Source organism: Panicum virgatum, chromosome 2K (assembly GCF_016808335.1).
Source record: "Panicum virgatum strain AP13 chromosome 2K, P.virgatum_v5, whole genome shotgun sequence".
Classification (NCBI taxonomy): Eukaryota; Viridiplantae; Streptophyta; class Magnoliopsida; order Poales; family Poaceae; genus Panicum; species Panicum virgatum.
Genome location: NC_053137.1, coordinates 64199136 through 64217749, shown reverse-complemented (window position 1 = coordinate 64217749; position 18614 = coordinate 64199136). Strand labels below are relative to the sequence as shown.

At 47.5% G+C, this 18614-nt stretch overlaps 3 protein-coding genes across 5 annotated transcripts; 1 reads left to right on the top strand and 2 right to left on the bottom strand.

Annotated features, from left to right (window-relative positions):
* Nucleotides 1–1397: 1397 nt before the first annotated feature.
* Nucleotides 1398–3350, bottom strand: LOC120694503 (probable calcium-binding protein CML13). The gene is made up of 7 exons (XM_039977646.1): nt 3181–3350; nt 2936–3055; nt 2799–2835; nt 2700–2727; nt 2112–2264; nt 1827–1929; nt 1398–1699 (listed from the first exon to the last, which is right to left on the bottom strand). The coding sequence occupies exons 2-7, from the start codon at nt 3051–3053 to the stop codon at nt 1626–1628; spliced, it is 513 nt and encodes a 170-aa protein (XP_039833580.1). The 5' UTR covers nt 3054–3055; nt 3181–3350; the 3' UTR covers nt 1398–1625.
* Nucleotides 3351–4235: 885 nt separating this feature from the next.
* Nucleotides 4236–11208, top strand: LOC120694502. Of its 2 annotated transcripts, none has more exons than XM_039977645.1 (2): nt 4236–5527; nt 11162–11208. In XM_039977645.1, the coding sequence occupies exon 1, from the start codon at nt 4306–4308 to the stop codon at nt 4792–4794; it is 489 nt and encodes a 162-aa protein (XP_039833579.1). In that variant the 5' UTR covers nt 4236–4305; the 3' UTR covers nt 4795–5527; nt 11162–11208. The 2 variants fall into 2 exon arrangements, with proteins under 2 accessions (XP_039833579.1, XP_039833578.1); XM_039977644.1 differs by lacking the exon at nt 11162–11208 and adding an exon at nt 5937–5964.
* Nucleotides 11209–13294: 2086 nt separating this feature from the next.
* LOC120694501 lies at nt 13295–16070 on the bottom strand. Of its 2 annotated transcripts, none has more exons than XM_039977643.1 (6): nt 15925–16070; nt 15725–15804; nt 14775–14972; nt 14442–14673; nt 13880–13986; nt 13295–13784 (listed from the first exon to the last, which is right to left on the bottom strand). In XM_039977643.1, exons 2-6 carry the CDS (start codon nt 15770–15772, stop codon nt 13626–13628), a joined length of 744 nt encoding a protein of 247 aa, XP_039833577.1. In that variant the 5' UTR covers nt 15773–15804; nt 15925–16070; the 3' UTR covers nt 13295–13625. The 2 variants fall into 2 exon arrangements, with proteins under 2 accessions (XP_039833577.1, XP_039833576.1); XM_039977642.1 differs by having other exon boundaries at nt 15725–15807; nt 15925–16037.
* Nucleotides 16071–18614: the final 2544 nt, after the last annotated feature.

Here is an 18614-nt window from a genome sequence, read left to right as displayed (position 1 = left end):
CCGAGTGGACGAAGCAAAGCACCCTTTCGGTCGCCGTCCGCGGCGAGTCGGCGGCCGATCCCGCCGTCGGTTCCCGCTAAGATCGGGAAACGGACGGCGCGCGCGTGGGCGGGCCGCCGGGGCCCGAGCCGAGCGCGACGCCCTGGGGCGTGGTGAGCTCCGTGGACTTTCCGTGGTGGCGCTTGTACGCGAGCGCGTCCGGCCCCACTCCGTTCCGTCCGGTACGCGCCCCCGTAGTACTAGACTACTAGTGTGAGAAGTTGCTGCTGCTTTAACTGCGAGAGGTGCGCTAGGTCGTGTCGTGGCTGCCGCGCGTCGGTGCGTGCAAGTGCAATGGGAAACTACCTGTATTGAACGCAGGGGGTCGGGTCTTTTGTTGGCCTGGAGGATGCGATACGATACGACAGGGCCATCGCGCCCGGGCATGGGAGGTGCCTGATGCATTTGGAGCCCGCGCCCGTAGTGAATGCCCCACCAAAGCCACCGCATCCGAGGGGAGCGTCGAGTTATGGCCGGACGCCTCGCCGGAAGATTAGGATCTCGATCTGTACAAGAGTCCCCCTCGAGGATCTTGTACTTATATAGAGAGTACTACGCTTTGTTTGATTAATTGATTTCTCTCTCTCTAGGCTAGAAGAAGAAGAATCCTAGGCAGATCATCAGCCGGCAGCAGCGCATGCTTTTTTCTGACCAGGAGTACGCGGACAGCGTCATTAGCCGCCAGAAGCCAGCCAGAGGAAAGCTGCAGGGCACGGCTGCCCTGCGGGGGTTGATGCTTGATGATGGATGGCGCAACGGGACGAGCGAAATAATTGCGTGGCAACAGCGACGCGGGAGGGACGTGGACGGAGACGGAACTGCAGGAGGAGGAGCCCGGAGCCGCGCGCGCGGACGGACGACGAGCAGATAGATACAGATGGGTGGCCGCCGCGTGCTCCGACTTGGAGCCCCCCGCGGCCGGAGCCGTTGCCACGCCGTGGTCCCCTCCCTCCCGGAAAACTGTGCACTTGTGCAGAAGCGACAGGGCCCTTTTCAGACTCTGGAAGCGGGGGCTCAGCTTTCTACGCTGACACGGCACGAAAATAAGCTTTTCTAGGAGCAGCTTTGTTGGCCGCTCGTGTTTCTCTCCTCGCCGTCGTGGTTGTTCTTTCTTCCTCCCGGCTCCGGCAGCAGATGTCGTGGCCCGCCTGGCCACCGCGGAAGTGGCCCAACGGACGTGTCCAGAGAGGAGGAAAGTCGGTGACGGTGGTTGAGAGTTGGTCGCCAGACCGTAGCTACCGGCCCATCTTTAGAACCAGCCAACTAGCAGACACTACCGCTAACGGCCCAACTTTAGAGCCAGCCAACCCAACCAGCAAATGAGCAGACACTACCCGCCCAACGAGCACGGCTCACAATTCACAAACTGATGGGGTATCAGTGTTTATTCTTATACGAGTCTTTAGAACAACTAATAACATCATATGCCACTGTGAAGCACAACTTCAGAGTGACTACAGCACCCAAACACATTAACAGCACAAACGGTAGCTATAGAACAACTGCACAACATCGAGCACCCGTGCAGAAATCAAGTTTACTAGTCCTCGTCATCCTGGTGAACTCAGTCAAAGTCAGTCTCACCGTCACCTGCCACGGACGCCGTAGCTGGTCCTCCTCATCATCCTGGTGAACTCGTCAAAATCAATCTCACCGTCACCTGTGATGAACCGGAAACCAAGTTACAAATCACAGGGTTTCTTCAGTTGGGAAAAGAAAATTGTACCACGGTCTTTCTAGTAGTTTGTATATACACACAGAAAGATGTCAGAAACAACAAAGCCAACCATTTCTATCCGCCTCTTGCACCATGTCCTGGATCTCTTCAAGGGTGAGATTTACACCCAGCTCTTTGGCAATCCGCTGAATATCAATGTTTGAAATCTTTCCCTGCAAGTATAACATAACATACTTGAAGAGTTACAGTAGCATTCTCCGACGGAATACCATGTTAGAATTCGGAATAGTTGTAGCTAAGACATAGAAATCTACTTGATCAGGCAAAATGCTAGTCCAGTACAATCATACAAAAAATCATGGATTGCAGGAAGGAAAGAGCAATGATACTTTACATTTCTATCTTGGTCGATAATGCGGAATGCTTTTGTAAGCTCCTCTTTGCTATCCCTTTCTCCGATTTTGGCAGTCATCATGTGCTCAAACTCCTCATAGTCGATCGCTCCACTGCCATCTTTGTCAACATCGGCAATCATTTGGTTGATTTGCTGCAGTATCCAGAATAAATTAGTGGAAGTGTTACTTCAAGGGATTTCCTCAATAGAAGAATGCAGAGCCACGCTACACAAAATGACAGAACAGAAAATATGAGGCACTGTTGGTCTGAATTTCATGATGGGCAACATATCATGGCCAGTAGCCTTTGATTTCATCAACAAGCTAACTCAAAGGTGAAATAAGTGTAAAGGAAATGCTCAGTGCAGCAATATCAACAGGAACTGTGCCTCACTGCACAACTTTGTGCTCATTGAAACACTAATTATGCAAGATTGCAATATCAATTCTACCAACATGAATGGAAGAGCTATGGCATCTATATGGCTAATCAGACATTTCTGGGACTGTAGAGGGGGCGAGAAACAACTGCAGTGCACTTTCTAGACGGTGTAAAGCAAAGGATTCACTGAGGGGAGGAACAATACCTCTTCAGTCATCTCGAATCCCAAGGCTCTGTAAACGAAAGAAATAATTTCAGAGTCACGGTTGCGCCTCGTCCATTAAAATGACATTGGAAGCCTTACCTCATGGCAACATTGAGCTCCTTGGCATCGATGGTTCCTGTGACATAAAAATGTTCGAGTTGGATATCAACAGTTCCAAAATGAGGAAAATAGTGGAAACAATGGAATGGGAAACCCCCAGAGGAAATCGTCAGCACCAGAGTTATCAGTATCAAATAGATCAAAGGCTTCCTTTATTTCCTGCCTCTTCTGCTGGGTGAGGCCATGAGGGCGAGTCCTAGGCCTCTCTCCGGGGGCGGACCCAGTGTAGGCCATGGCTGTTCAGGGTAACATACATATCGTAGCTGGGTCAGATTCAGATCCGAATAAGATAGCTTACTTTTCCGGTCTGGCATGCTCCGATTCGCACAACAGGAAGGAAAAAGAGAAGGGGAGGGCGTACCTGGTGGGTGCTCGTCGCCGGCGAAGGGCCCGTCGAACACCGAATTACGCCGCCGCTCGCCCAGCCGTTCGCCGCCGGGAAAGGAAGACCAAGAGAGGGCCGAAGGGGGGTGAACCTTCTTCTACGCCCAGAAGGCACGCGGTGCGCAGTGCGGGTGGCCGATTGTGTTTCGGCCTGCTGCGTCATCACGAGTTTCGGCCCAATTGAGGCCCATTTTAAGCTTTTCTTTTATTTTTCTTTTGATGAGTGAGGATGGAATGTGGCAGGAATTTTTATCATATGAATCTTAAAACGTAATTCTACTTGATAAATATAAGGACTACCTCTTCCGTATTATTTTCTTTCAAAATATCCTATCGGCCAAAGATATGGAGAACGACTTAACTCTTGATTTGCTTTAGCAACTGTGCTTTGGGAGTGACGAGCCAAGCAGCGATAATGTCTTCGATAAAGGAAATGAGACCGGTTCCTTCACTCTCTGCAGTTGAGGGACTGCTATGTGGGCTCCACCGCCATGGAGCCTATGGGTAGTCACTCACCTCAACTGCAGATGCTAGTAGTTCGATTTGGTTGCATCGAGATATCCACAAGCAAAGGTGTATTTTCACTTTTTTTGCACAAATATTTACCTCAATATCAACAAAAGAAATGTTTTTGGCCCGCGGTTATTTTGTGAAGAATATCAAAAAATTTATCTAGAATAGGCAGCTCCATTCCTCCTAGATTAATTCCTCCATTTTAAACGTACCCTCAGTATTCACCAAAATGGACATATTCTCTCCTTCTCAAAATAAATGCAATTTTAAAACTCAACACGCAAATCAATACATTCCGTGAAATTACAAAAATACTCCTAGTTCTTATCTCAGACACTGTCTTATCTTTTATTTAAGAAAACTCCGAATTATGGTACTGAGTTAAAGTATAAGTTTTTGTGAAACAAATTTCAAACTTTAGAGATGCAATTATTTTTGGGACGGAGGAGGGAGCACGTAGGAAGAGCAATTCTTTGAAATTCCGTTTGGAAAAACCCTATTCCAAAGTCCAAACGGGTCCCACCAAACCATCTTCACGACTTCACCTCCGCCGGCGCCGCCGCCACCAGTCCACCACCGCCGGAACGCCATGGTGGTCGTCTCCCACCTGCGAGCGGCCCTCTCCCGCATCGTTCGCTCCCCATCCCGCCTTCCAGCCTCCCCGTACGCCCCTCCCCTCGTCTTCCCCCACCGTCCCCTCCCCTCTTCCGCCGCCGCCGCGTCCTCTTCCGACTCCTTCTCCATGAAGGACTACCTCGTCTCCCGCTGCGGCCTCACCCAGGCGCAGGCGCTCAAGGCCGCTGCGAGGCTATCCCACCTCCGGTCCCGCGCCAAGCCCGAAGCCGTACTCACCTACCTAGAGAGTACCCTCGGCGTCCCCTCCGCCGACGTCAGGAGGGTCGTCGTCATCGACCCAAGCTTCCTCTGCTCCAACGTGGAACAAACCCTGGCCCCGCGCGTTGCCGACCTGCGCGACCTCGGCCTGTCGCGGGACGAAATCGCGCGCGTCGTCCTCCTCGCCCCCAACTCCTTCCGTTCCAGGTTCCTCCGTGGCAATGCCGAGTTCTGGCTGGCCTAGCTTGGATCCGTCGACAGGCTCCTGCAGGTTCTTAGGTGGTGCTCCGCCCTTCTCACGAGGGATCTCGACAAGAGTGCCAGGCCCAACGTGGCGTTCCTCCGGCAATGCGGCCTGGACATTTCTAAGGTTGATTGTGCCACTAAGTTCTCCACTCGGCTGTTCACCATGAACCTGGAGCTTTTCAAGGAGACTGTCCAGCGAGTAGGAGTTGGGCATAGATCGTGGCGCGAGGATGTTCCGCCACGCGCTTGTTATACCTGCTCTTACTAGCAAGGAGGTTGTCGCTAGGAGAATACAGCTATTACAAAGCGTTGGGTTCTCGAAGGATGATGTGCTGGAGATGGTGAGGAAGCAACCTCTCGTTCTGGGTATGTCTGAGAAAAAGCTTCAGGGAAATATGGATTTCTTGGTGAGGGATGTCGGTCTTGGGGTACCATATATTGCGCGAAGGCCAGCACTACTCACGTATAGTGTTGAGCGGCGATTGTTGCCCCGCCATAGCTTGCTTAAAGTTCTCAAGGCGAAGGAACTGTTGAAGGATGACCTGGACTACTATGCTACTGCCATGATGGGCGAGAAGTTTTTTTGTGGAAAAGTTTGTGCATCCTTTCGAAAAACAAGTCCCAGGCCTCATTGATGGCTATGCCTCCAAATGCTTGGGGAAGGTGATGAATGGAATTGCATAGTCAAAAGACTGAATTGGATGTTTTTGCTGAAGTCATGGAAAGGACAAGTAGGTACTTTTACAAATTCAACACTGGTGCCAATGTTTCTTTGTTCACCATTTTGTTCCTGGTTGAAACATATTTGCTTTGTAATCAGTATTTTTAATCACATATTAAGGGTGTATACTGTACCTAATTGACTCTAGTGGCAAGCTAAGTGCTCGGCTCAGGATCAGTGAGCTTGTGCGGTAGACATTTTGAAAAGAACACTTGTTGGTTACACATCATTACATGGTTTTAGAAGTGTCTTTTTTTTCCTTTGAAGAACAAGAAGCTGGGTCATTACATGTCACCTGATGATGTGGTTAAATGATATCAGTTTCTAAGTGCTTCTTGCTCTTAACAGTTTGCTTTGAACAATGTTTTATACAGTTCGTTGGATCAGCTTGATAATAGATCGGTTGTCTGTTCCTGCAGGTCTAACAGTGACTGAATATACTACTCAAAAAAAAAAGTGACTGAATATAGAACGGTAGTATAGCAGTCCAGATCCAGGGAGCTGGTTTGCCAACCTGCCGTAACATGCAAGTTGTTTCTAACTGAGTGATGTGTATAATTCACTCACTGCGCAAGTTCAGTAATCTTCTGTTTTCATCTGAATGGGTACTGTGAGAAGAATTTGCATTTGAGTGGATTGTTATTCTACTTTTTAGAATTTAGCTTATGTTATATTGTACTGTACCCACTCATATTCACTCACTGTGCAAGTTGCCTGTTTTCTTCTGTTCCCCTCTGAATGTGCACCATGAGAAGAATTTGCATTTGAGTGTGTTGTTATTCTACTTTTCAGAATTGAGGTTATGTTATATGTTACCCTAAAAAAATAGCTTATTCCTATTATAACCAAACAAGGCAACATGTACTATAATCTTCCCTATTTAAAAGCACTGAGTAAACCCTATTGGACTTGTAGCATTGGAGGGAGTTACCTGATATGTTCTTGATTTGGAAAGAATGATTTACTTAACCTCTGTTTTCATAAGAACTCGTCCATTTTTTATGATACCTTTTGCAGTTCTTATCCTAACTCATAGCTTGGAGATTTGGACAATTTGTAAGAGCCAACAACAATAAAGGTCATATGCCAGATCAAATTGAGAGCTGATAATACACCTTTGGCACTGAAATATCTTTTGTATTTTCTTTTCTGAAGAATTATGGATGGTTACAAGATGATCATGATGTGTTGCTTTCTGTTAGAACAAAGGTGAATATTTTGGCATGTTCTGTCAGAGCACTCAACATAGCCGGTCCCAAGCCCGGGTAAAGGAGGAGGGTTGCGTTAGGTTTTGGCAAACCAGCATAAAAAATGCCACTCTAATGGATTTGAAACCTATAAGAAACTCGTTGGGGCGTAACCCTCTTAGCGACGCGCTACATCGGAACCCGGATGTGGTGATAAATGGGCAAGGGCCGGGTCGCCATCCCCCCAAGGGCGCGTCGTATCATGACCTGGGTACGATGATAAGTGAGCAAGGGTCGGGTCGTCACCTGAATGGCGCGCTACATCTACACCCGGGTGTAGTGAAAAATGAGCAAGGGTCTTCGCACTTCCCTCGACGGGTGCGAAGGGTAAGGAAGCTAGCCGAGCCAACTAGGATTCGTATAGGTAGCTGGAACGTAGGGTTCCTAACGGGTAAGTTGCGAGAGCTAGTTGATGTAGCATTTAGGAGGCGCGTAAATATTCTATGCGTTCAGGAGACTAAATGGAAGGGCCAGAAGGCGAAGGAGGTTGAGGATACTGGCTTCAAGCTTTGGTACACGGGAGCAACTCCGGGTAGGAATGGTGTAGGCATCTTGATTGATAGGAGCCTTAAGGATGGAGTCGTAGAGGTTAGAAGGCAAGGCTACCGGATTATCCTAATCCGGTTGGTAGTTGGAGATTCGGTTTTGAATGTGATCAGTGCCTATGCCCCTCAGGTAGGCCTTAGTGAGAGCACCAAGATGCAGTTCTGGGAAGATCTAGATAGCATGGTTAGTACCGTGCCTACCAGCGAGAAACTCTTCATAGGAGGAGATCTCAACGGCCATGTGGGTGCGACTAATGTAGGGTTCGAGCGAGTGCACGGGGGTTTTGGGTATGGTAGCAGGAGTCAAGAGGGGGAGGATGTGTTGAACTTCGCGTTAGCCTACGACTTGTTGATAGCAAATACAGTGTTTAAGAAGAGGGAATCCCATCTTGTGACGTTTCGTAGTGGACAACACTCGAGCCAGATCGACTTTATCCTTACTAGGAGGGAGGATAGACGTGATTGCTTAGATTGTAAGGTGATACCTGGGGAGTGTGTTGTCCCTCAACACAAGCTTGTGGTGGCGGACTTTCGTCTTCGGGTACGTGTCCACCGGGACAAATGTGCCAAGATTGCGAGAACAAAGTGGTGGAAGCTTAGAGGGGAAGCGGCACAAGCGTTTAAGGAAAGGATGCTAGGTGAGGGGCCTTGGGAAGAAGGAGAAGACGCAAATGACATGTGGCTAAAGATGGCAACATGTGTTCGGAAGGTGGCCTCAGAGGTGTTTGGCGTGAGTAGGGGAGGCAAACAGAAGGGGAAAGACACCTGGTGGTGGAACGACGAGGTGCAAAGGGCTATTAAGGAGAAGAAGGAGTGTTTCAAGCGCCTCTACCTTGACAAGAGTGCAGCCAACATCGAGGGCTATAAATTAGCGAAGAGGGTTGCAAAGCGAGCTGTGAGTGTAGCAAAGGGTAAGGCGTATGATGACCTGTATCAGCGGCTAGGCACGAAAGAAGGGGAGAAGGACATTTATAGGATGGCTAGGATCCGCGAGCGGAAGACAAGGGACATCAACCAAATCAAATGCATTAAGGATGGGACAGATGACTGCTAGTGAAGGATGAGGAGATCATGGATAGATGGAGAGAGTACTTTGACAAGTTGTTTAATGGGGAGAGTGAGAGCCCTACCCTTGACTTAGATGACTCTTTTGACGATACAAACAGACGTTTTGTGAGGAGAATTCAGGAGATAGAGATCGGGGAGGCTTTGAAGAGAATGAAGAGAGGTAAAGCGATGGGTCCTGATGGTATTCCCATTGAGGTGTGGAGATGCCTAGGAGATAGAGCAATAGTATGGTTAACTAAGCTTTTTAATCTCATTTTTCGGTCAAACAAGATGCCGGAAGAATGGAGGAGAAGTATATTAGTACCTATCTTCAAAAACAAGGGCGATGTTCAAAGTTGTACTAACTACCGTGGGATTAAGCTGATGAGCCATACGATGAAGCTTTGGGAGAGGGTTATCGAGCATCGCCTAAGAAGAGTGACAAGTGTGACCCAAAACCAATTTGGGTTCATGCCTGGAAGGTCAACCATGGAGGCGATTTTCTTAATACGACAATTGATGGAGAGATATAGGGAGCAGAAGAAGGACTTGCACATGGTCTTCATTGACCTTGAGAAGGCATATGACAAAGTACCGAGACATGTCATGTGGTGGGCTTTGGAGAAGCACAAAGTCCCAACTAAGTACATTACCCTCATTAAGGATATGTACAAGTATGCGACGACGTTTGTCCGGACATGTGATGGCAACACCACTGACTTTCCTATTAACATAGGCCTACACCAGGGGTCAGCATTGAGCCCTTATTTATTTGCTTTAGTGATGGATGAGGTCACAAGGGATATACAAGGTGAGATCCCTTGGTGTATGCTCTTTGCTGATGATGTGGTGCTAGTTGACGAGAGTAGGGCAGTGGTTAATAGGAAGTTAGAGCTGTGGAGACGCACGTTAGAGTCGAAAGGGTTCAGACTTAGTAGGACCAAGACCGAGTACATGATGTGCGATTTCAGCGCGATTAGGCATGAGGGGGGAGACGTTAGTCTAGATGGGCAAGTGGTGGTCCAGAAGGATACTTTTCGGTATTTAGGATCGGTGCTACAAAAGGATGGCGACATTGATGAAGATGTTAGGCATAGAATTTCAGCTGGCTGGTTGAAATGGCGGCAAGCTTCTGGCATCCTTTGTGACAAGAGGGTGCCACAAAAGCTAAAAGGCAAATTCTATAGGACAGCAATTCGTCCGGCGATGTTATACGGTGCTGAATGTTGGCCTACAAAAAGGCGACATGTGCAGCAACTGAGTGTAGCAGAGATGCGGATGTTGCGGTGGTTTTGCGGGCACACAAGGAGGGATAGAGTCCGGAACGAAGTTATTCGGGATAGGGTCGGGGTGGCACCAATTGAGGAGAAACTTACTCAGCATCGGCTGAGATGGTTTGGACATGTCCAACGAAGGCCTCCTGAGGCGCCGGTGCGTATTGGGGTTCTTGAGCGGGTCGATAATGTAAAGAGGGGTAGAGGTAGACCTAAACTGACGTGGGATGAGTTGGTTAAGAGAGACCTTAAGGATTGGAATATCTCTAAAGAGATAGCTTTGGATAGGAGCGCTTGGAGACTAGCTATCAATGTGCCTGAACCTTGAACTTATTTCTTTCGGGTTTCATCTCTAGTCTACCCCAACTTGCTTGGGAAAAAAGGCTATGTTGTTGTTGTTGTTGTCTGTCAGAGCACAAAACCAAATAGAAGAATGTCATGGTGCTTGTTCCGTAAAACCAGCTGAATAATTTTCTGGTTAGTTATCACTTTGGTTTGTTCAGTTTTGTTTTTAGTATTACCTAATGGTAAATTTATCTGCATGAAATTCCCATTGCCTTTGCAGTTTGCACAAACAAGCAGAAGCCTGACAGACTGACACCATGTTTCAAAATTTCACTTTTCACTATGCTAGTACAAGATTGAATGCTACCTTGGGTCTAATTTAATTGTTTAGGTTTTGGAATATCATCACTGTCTTTAAGGCATGCCTGTGGCCATTATTTTATCTGAGTATATCTTGAAATTATAGGAAAAATGACAATGGGATTGCAGTATTTTTTATACTGCATCTATTAGTCATTTTTATGTGACACATCTAAGTAGTTCTATGTATAGCAAGGTAGTAATGGTCAAATTTACCGTAAATTTCTAATTCGAACATCTAACGTGAACTGGTGATAGTACCATTTAGTTAGATGGAACTGCAATCAGGCGAACTGAAATGCTTTTTGCAAAAAAAAAAAAGAGTAAGGTTTGCAGTTTTGTCACTGCGTTGCTCAATTTATATTTATATAGGGATGAAAACAATAATTTTGAATATTTGGCAATCAATTATCCTTGTTAACTAATTTTATTTATGTCTTGTAGCAACTCATGCTTCCAGAGTGCTGTATAAGGTTAATAACAGGATGGATGTATGGAATTGAGAATATTCGCAGCAGGAAAATTGTAGGCCACATTTTCAAAATTTTGAGTAGGACATTTTATATTAAGACTAGAAATAACAAAGTTTGACTTGACTGCAGAACTGTTTGGAAAATCTCACAACAATTATGATAAATTACAAATTAACATGGTGCTTTGGAAGCTGCAAGTTATAGCTTGGTCATTAACTTAAAAGAATCTCATTCAAGATATGTAATCAAGTACTAAGCAATAAGCCTGACTGAACTGATGCATGCTTGTCCTTCATAAAGCTTAGACACTTGAAAAATACATTTCAAATTGGATGCTAGCCCGCATAGGTTAGCAACTAGCACTTGATAATTTGCTGTAGCTGAAGGTAATTTCTTCTTTTACATGTTTGCAGACAGCAGTCATTGTTGCTGAGCAGTCTAAACAATAAGCACATGCAGGCAGGGTTAAATTTTTCGGTCGAATTTCGCCGAAATTCGGTGTTTTTTTCGTTTTCGCTAGTTACCGGGAAGAGAAATTTCGGTATTTTTCGCCATTTTTCGTTTTCAAATTTAAAAATTCAAAAATATTTATAAAAAATTCGAAAAAAATATGATAAAAAACTAGGTGTTCTTCTGAGCAAATAGGACTAGAACACACTCAAATCTAAAATCATTTGCTAGGCTAAAATTACATTTTAGTTGAAAAACAAGGTTATTTGTAGTCTAATGAGGTAGAATTTATAGTTTTTTAGTATCCGACGCAGCTTGGCATTTCTCCAGACCCCTCCTCGCTCTATACAAATTACATTTTAGGAATTCTCTATACAAATTGAATCAAAAAAAAATTCAAACACTGTTACATGAATTGATAACCAATTCAAATCATGTTTGTCCTGGATTTAAAACAACTTTCAATTGGATCAACCAATGTCCCTGAAATTTAATAGGCATATCCGCAATAACAAGAATAATAAAAGTCTAGTTGAGACCTAAGAGAGAAAATGGAAGTTGTCACATGAAATGACAAGACTTTTAATTGGTAGTTTTTGAAATAATTAAATAACTTTCAAACCATTGCTCAAATGAAAAAGTTTCTGAAACAAAAGTTGTAGATCTCGAAAAACTGAACAAAGTTGGTATTCAAAAGTTTTTCATTTGACCTCCGAAACAGTACGAAAATCACAACGGACATCATTTTCCGGTCGAAATCACCGAAATTTCGGTCGAAATCACCGAAATTTCGGTCGGAATTCACCGAAATTTTGTTTTTTGAATTTGAATTCTCTTTTCGTTCGGAATTAGCGAAATTCGGCGAAATTTCGGCCGAAATTTCGTTTTCGGGAGTTGGCGGGATTCGGTAGAAAAACGAAAAGGTGAACCCTGCATGAAGGACAGGTTGACAGCAGTCCGGCTTGAGAGCTATTTTGATTTGGCATTTACTGGCGGATGAAGTGGGTCCTTATCCTTGGCAGCTTGATGGCAGCATCTCTCATTTGATATCCTTTTTCTGCTGTGGCCTGCTTACTGCACAGCAGTCCAGTACACCATGGCGCTGTTGATTTGTCCCTGAAGACCATTGCTGCTTCCTTCGCGCTAATCGTACGCACAATTTTCTTCTACCGCTACAATAGCAGGATATTCAATGCCCACCAGCCGGTCCGGGGAGGCGGGAACACTGCCTGGACGTAGCCCTGCAGAGGCCATCTGTGAACATGTCACTGGTAGGAACCTTTCCACTAAACAACTCCAGGAGTACGATTCCAAAGATGTAAACATCTCTGCAAGGGGAAACTCGGTGACCTCCCCCGTATTCTGCATCATGAAGGTGCTAATGTTCGTTCATCTACAAATTAGTCAAATACTCAAGCACGAGCAAGAAGAGAATACAGTCTGGATTGGAGTTCCTCTTATCCTGGTACGGTGGTACGTGAGCATCAAAGTCTGAGTCGAGAAGGGTGTTGCTCGCCTTTATTTGGCAGTGAACTACCGGTGGCTTTAGGGTAGTCCTGTAATAGATACCATGTCTATTGTTTTTTTTTTTGGGGGGGATTTAAATAGATCCATGGACTAAGCCAAGCTTACTCAAAGAAGACGAATGAAAAAGTTTAAAAGACCGTGCAATTTATATCCTAATCTTGGAATTCAGATTAAATCAATCGTGCATATGAAAACTCAAACTAAATGTTCTTCGCACTTAGATGAACCTGATATTGTTTTGCAGGACTGTGAAAGAAGGTGAAATTTGAATTCTATATGAAAGAAAAAACGTGTTTAGAGGTCATGTCATGTGTACCAAGAGCCCGAGAACCCTTTTTCTGTTTTCATTGTGTACGAAGTTGAGACCCTACAATATGAATAGGCTCAAGGGTGGTAACGGATCATAGCCCTAACGGTGTCTTCACAATCCAACTTAACTCTTATAGATTTTTAGTTCAAAACTGAATAAGATAAGAACCTTGTCCTTAGATTATTTAGGCTAAAGTTTAGGACCCTTTACCACCCCCGGCAGCAACCATCGGAATTTAATCTCCACACCATGACAGATATGACAGTAAAATAATACGATGACAATCAATTTGTCTTACAGAATATATACAGTAGCACAATATAAGGACAAGCAAGAAATTTTCGAACCATAGCCACTCAGAAACACAACAAAACCTTCAAAATCATCTCTAAATCAAACAAAAGTGGTATATCTAACAAACTATTTTGAGTTGCCAAACCAGCACGAAAAGGTAGGCTAGTTTATGTTCCAAACTTGCCCCACTTGAGTTTTCCTCTCTGATCTACAGACTACAGCTCATTGGTGATTCTATCAGTTACTACTAGGTGAGTTTGTTTGTTAGCTGCAGAGAACACTCCGTGGACGTTATGTTATCCTTTTGATCCTACGTTTTTGCACATGGGAGATCTAGCTTCTGCATCCAGGGATCCAGCATCCACCTTCGATGTGCCATCATATTTATCTTCGGGTTTGTTGCTTGCCATGAGGCCTCCTACTTTTTGGCATTCTGCCTTCGTGGGTGGAACCACCTACGTGATGCGATCAAGAACACATTCAATAAGGATGGAATAATGATAAAGCACAACTAAAAATGTGAAGACCAGTCCCTCCATTACAGCATTACCTGATCATCCCTCATAACTTCGCAAGATTTCAATCGCTTTTGGCTGCATCCTCTTCTTGATTCTCCAATCCCTTTGGTCTCCTCATCAAAGTTCTGATCCGACCCCTCTGAGTAAATGCACGAGTAGTTCTCTTGTAAAAATCTGGCCATGCCACTCAAGTAAATGAACTTAATACCTTTACATATCATGTATTCATGATCTGGTGCCAAACTGGTAAAGGTAAACAAATAAAACAAAATATGAAGCACTAGAACAAATGACATGATTCCCAGGGTACACTTGTGCTGCTTAGAAAGATAAGAAAACAAAATACAGAAAAAGATGATGCATTTTCCCAATCCACATATTCAACGATGATATTGCCCAGCTTATACTTTTAAGAAAATCAAATCAGGCGTACATAAGTAAATACAGGTTTGGGAAATCAATTGTTGCTTATTTTTTCGATAATCTCATAGAAGACGATCAATATTTGGAAAAAAAGTTGTTCCTTTTCTGAAGAAGTAACTAGGGTCATATGCAATAGCATTTGCAAAAGGACATTCAAAATATACCCCCTACCTGCACTCCTAGAAGGGGAATGTCTGTGCTTGCCAACATAGCATGCGGAACATTGCCCAGAGCTCGTTGCCCTTTCTTGGGATACGGCTTCTTCTACTGGTTCGGTGGTTGATGCATTATCATCCATCGAATGGACTTTTCCATCTTGTTGATTTCCACAAGAAGGTGAGTCCATAAGCTCAATCTTCATGCTGGAGTTGACTTTGTCAGCATCAACTATCCCACAACATCCCTGCCACATCGTACAAACAAAACACAGTAACTTGATTTGTTAGAACTATACCATTCCATTTTTTGTGTCAATGAATAAGGTAATGTGGCTTTTGCCAATACCTGATCAGGTTTGGCATATTCAACGATTTGCTTAGCCGACTTCACACGTCCATAGTATCTTGGAGAGAGATTGAACAGTCCCTTGAAACTGCGTTCACTGTCATGTAATTGGCTCACAAATGTTTCTTCCAATAATTGAAGATAGAGCATGTGCTTTTCATCTGTCCATCCCCTAGATGAGCATACCACCAGAACATCCTGGGACATGAAAGAAAGAACTTCATCACAGGCCTCCAAAGAAAGAAATGCCGGATCAGAATTCAAACTCTGATCTGAGTAGTGAGTATATATGACAGAAGAACAACATGGTGGAACTATAGGAATACTGCTCAGGCGTTGCAGTTTTGATATAACACGGCTTATATTCAGAAGGACATATGTAGTGAAAGGCGCATAGAATAGCCACCTCCAAGATGACAGCAAAACTAAAAAGCTGAATAGTCAACCACTCCCTGAAACTCCAAAGTATGACACCCAAAGCTACTGTCTATTGGATTACCCTTTTCGAAACACACAGCCTTACACAGGTATCAAAGCAATTTTGAGCAGCATATCGTTCCAGATGCTCATGCCCCTGACCTCTAGAATGACACGAAGAAACCTTCTATCCCGTCAAATCCCGCATGCTAAAAAAGGTGTATATATGCTCTATTGTTCTTTCAAGGAACCGTGATTTGAAGTCCATACTCGTTTGGATTCTCTCTCTTCCCCGTCCCACCTAGATCTTACACCCCCTGCCACAGTATAACACCAAAGAGGTCCTAACGAATCAATCGGTTCGTAGAAACTAGTATAGCAGCTTCAGCACAACTCCTCTCAACATAAACCCAAATTTCGCTCGGTTTCTAACATGAAGCTACAGGTAGCTCCCACACAGATCACCCGAATTAACTGGAAACACCCCGCCAGAGCAGAGCAACGAAACGAATCCAAGCGGGGAAAACTATTACCGGCAGGCGCACGAGCTCCCGCAGATCGGCCGGCCCCTCGTCCATCATCTCCGGCCGCCCACCAGGAACAAAACCACCACCTGCTGAAAAATGCACCGCCACATCAGAGCCTCGCACCAGCTCCCCCACGAGCACTAAACGCACACGAGTAGGCCGAACTGGAGAAGAAGTGGAAGAGGAGGAGGAGAAGGTTCGCGCACCCTAGCTCGTCGCCGGCGCCGCGGCGCGTCCTCTTCAGGCCGACGGGGACGGAGCGGGGGGGCGCGGAGCGGGGGACCGACCGGTCGAGGAGCGGGGGGGAGGGGGACAGGCAGCCGCGGGGTTGCGCGCTTTTTATCCGTCCGCCGTGGCGCCGCTTTTCCACGTGGGCTTGGGGCGCGTCGCCGGTCGTCGGTCGACGCTTGGTGAGAAATATCTCGGACCTGCCGTGCGCCGCCCGGGATCCTCTCTCTCTCTCTGCACTGCGTTGGCATTGGCACGCCTTCCCCGTGCCGTCCTTGCTTGTCTCCCCTGCGATGGCATCACGATATTCTTCTCCGGTTCTCCCCCTCGTGGATGATTCGGCGATGGCGTCAAACCGACTGGACGGTTGGTTGTCGCGAGATATTTTTGAGGCCGCGACGTCACGTCTATCAGCAACGGTACTAGGGTACAAAGTACAATGTATAGGAGTATTAGATTAGGTGGTGATATTTTCTCAACAATAATGGGATATGCAGTTCTACAACTGCCATCTTTTCTTCTTCTCAACCATCGAGTTTGTTCTTTATTGGCCTACTAGTAGTTGGGAACCTAATGCTTGTTGCCGCGAGTAGTTTGAGATCGCTGTCAAACCTGAAACATCGTATGATCCCTGCTGCATTCCACTGTCATTATAGTTTTTTTTTTAAGAAACAACTGTCAGCAGCGAGCAGCGAAGCCGATCAGAGCCGGATCATTCTGTCCTACCCTGAAACAGGGTTTGCGAAGTCTGGCGAGGACAGAACAGAGGACGCCAGATTTTTTTTTCCAAAAAAATTACGGACGCACCATGAAGAGCACAAGTCCTTGGCCGCCATCACGACCAGGCTGCTCGGGCTTGCGAGGAGCAGCTCCCAGACCGCACAGGTCCGGCGGGATGCCCTTCTCGCAAGCTTTCTTCTAGCGTCTCCTCCACCGAAGACCTTGCGGGGGGTCAAGCTGGTGCACCCTCTGCCTCATCTCCCCGGGAGCGACGTTGTCGCCAAGAGGGACGATGCGAAGAACGGCTACCAAACCTGGCGCCGACGCCGTGGTCAGGCGTCTCAACGCCCCTTCAGGCTGAGGGACATCGCAGAGGCAGGGACCCTCGGGCCCAGTGTTCTTTTGCTAATCCCACTGAAGCCGAGGGATGGTGACCACGCCCTCTCCAGCTTTCCCCCGCCACTCGCAAGCATTCTTCTAGCATCAAAGCCTAAAGAAGCCAGGCCACCCCGTCCGGGGGACAACCGTGAAAGGCAAAGGGAAACATTACTAGACTCAGGGCGATGCTAGAAGTAAGAGCATGGAAGTTGGAGAGGAAAGAGAGTCACACAATCCCTATTTATAGCCACATCGGGCGCCAAGCTTTAAGCCTGTCGCAAGGGGAAGGCTTGGACCGCCCGTGACGGTGCGACACCCCACGAGCAAAAGATGCCCTCGGTTATCGTGCCGAGACGTGACCAAACAACACAAAGCCGAGCCCTTGGACGCTGAGCAGCCCAGCATCGACGCTGGCCGACTGCCCTCGAAGGCGCGTCGTAAGGCGACCAGGGAAAGCAGGGCTGAGACCTTGAGCGCGGGACAGCGCGACAATAGCACCAGCTGCAGGGCAGCAGGCGCACGCGCCTCGGAGCGCTTCTTCTAAGCGCACTACCCTGACCGACAAGTTGTCGCATCCATCAGGCCAGCATCCGGATGCATCTGGCGGAAGCGCAGCACCGATCGATCACATCATGGGGTAAAATCGCCGAAATACCCTTTGGCCGAATCCCCTGACTCGACCACAGGCTCGGGGGCTACTGTCGGGGACCATGATTAGGGGCACCCAAATCAGGGGACTAAAATCGCCCTAAAAACGAACGCATGCGGGCAACCGGGGCCACGAAGGCCTGCAGCCCCCTTCTGATCTGGAAGAAATGAGAGGACTCAAAGAAGCCCAGCACGCGGCCCACGTACGCAGTACGGCCCGTCCGCACCCACCTCGGACCCGCGGGGTGATCTCCGCCTCGCTGGAGGGCTCCCCGCCGAAGCCCTCGACCGCGCCCCGCTCCTCCGCCTCGCTCGAGGGTAGCGAGCCTGCCCTCGAGAAAGCGGAACGTCTACGCCCTAAGGAGCTGAGCAGCCGGACCCCTGGGGTCCGACCCCATCTCACCGGACCAACGGTCCCGGACCCGCTTCCCGCTCTGGGACGGGTCCGGTGTCACCACGTATCCCAGAGATGGAAATGCTCGGCACCTGTGGCCGAGGACCCGGACCCCCGCAAATGGGTCCGGGACTCCCACGTGCCTATCCGGACCCCTGTGAGCTCTCGGCTCAGCCAGCTGCTCGGGAGGGGTCCGGAGCCGCCATGTGTCACGCGGACGCGGGCACGGGCATAAGCCTTCCGCTGGAAGCTCCCTCACCCACCCGTATTAAGTGCGAGCGGTTGAGGCGTGCTCTTCTGCTGCTGGGCAAGGCCACCCCTCGGCAGAAAGGACAAACGACCCTTCCGCTCACCCGCCCGCCGTACGAAGGCATTAAATGCCAACCACTCTTCCACAGCGCCCGGGTCAGACGACGTCAGGCCGCCACTCCCCACAATGGTAGTGACCGGAGTCCCGTCCGCCAACTCCGGTCACTGCTCCCCGGCGCTGTGGCGGCACTGTGGGAACATGCGGCGCAGTGCAAGACG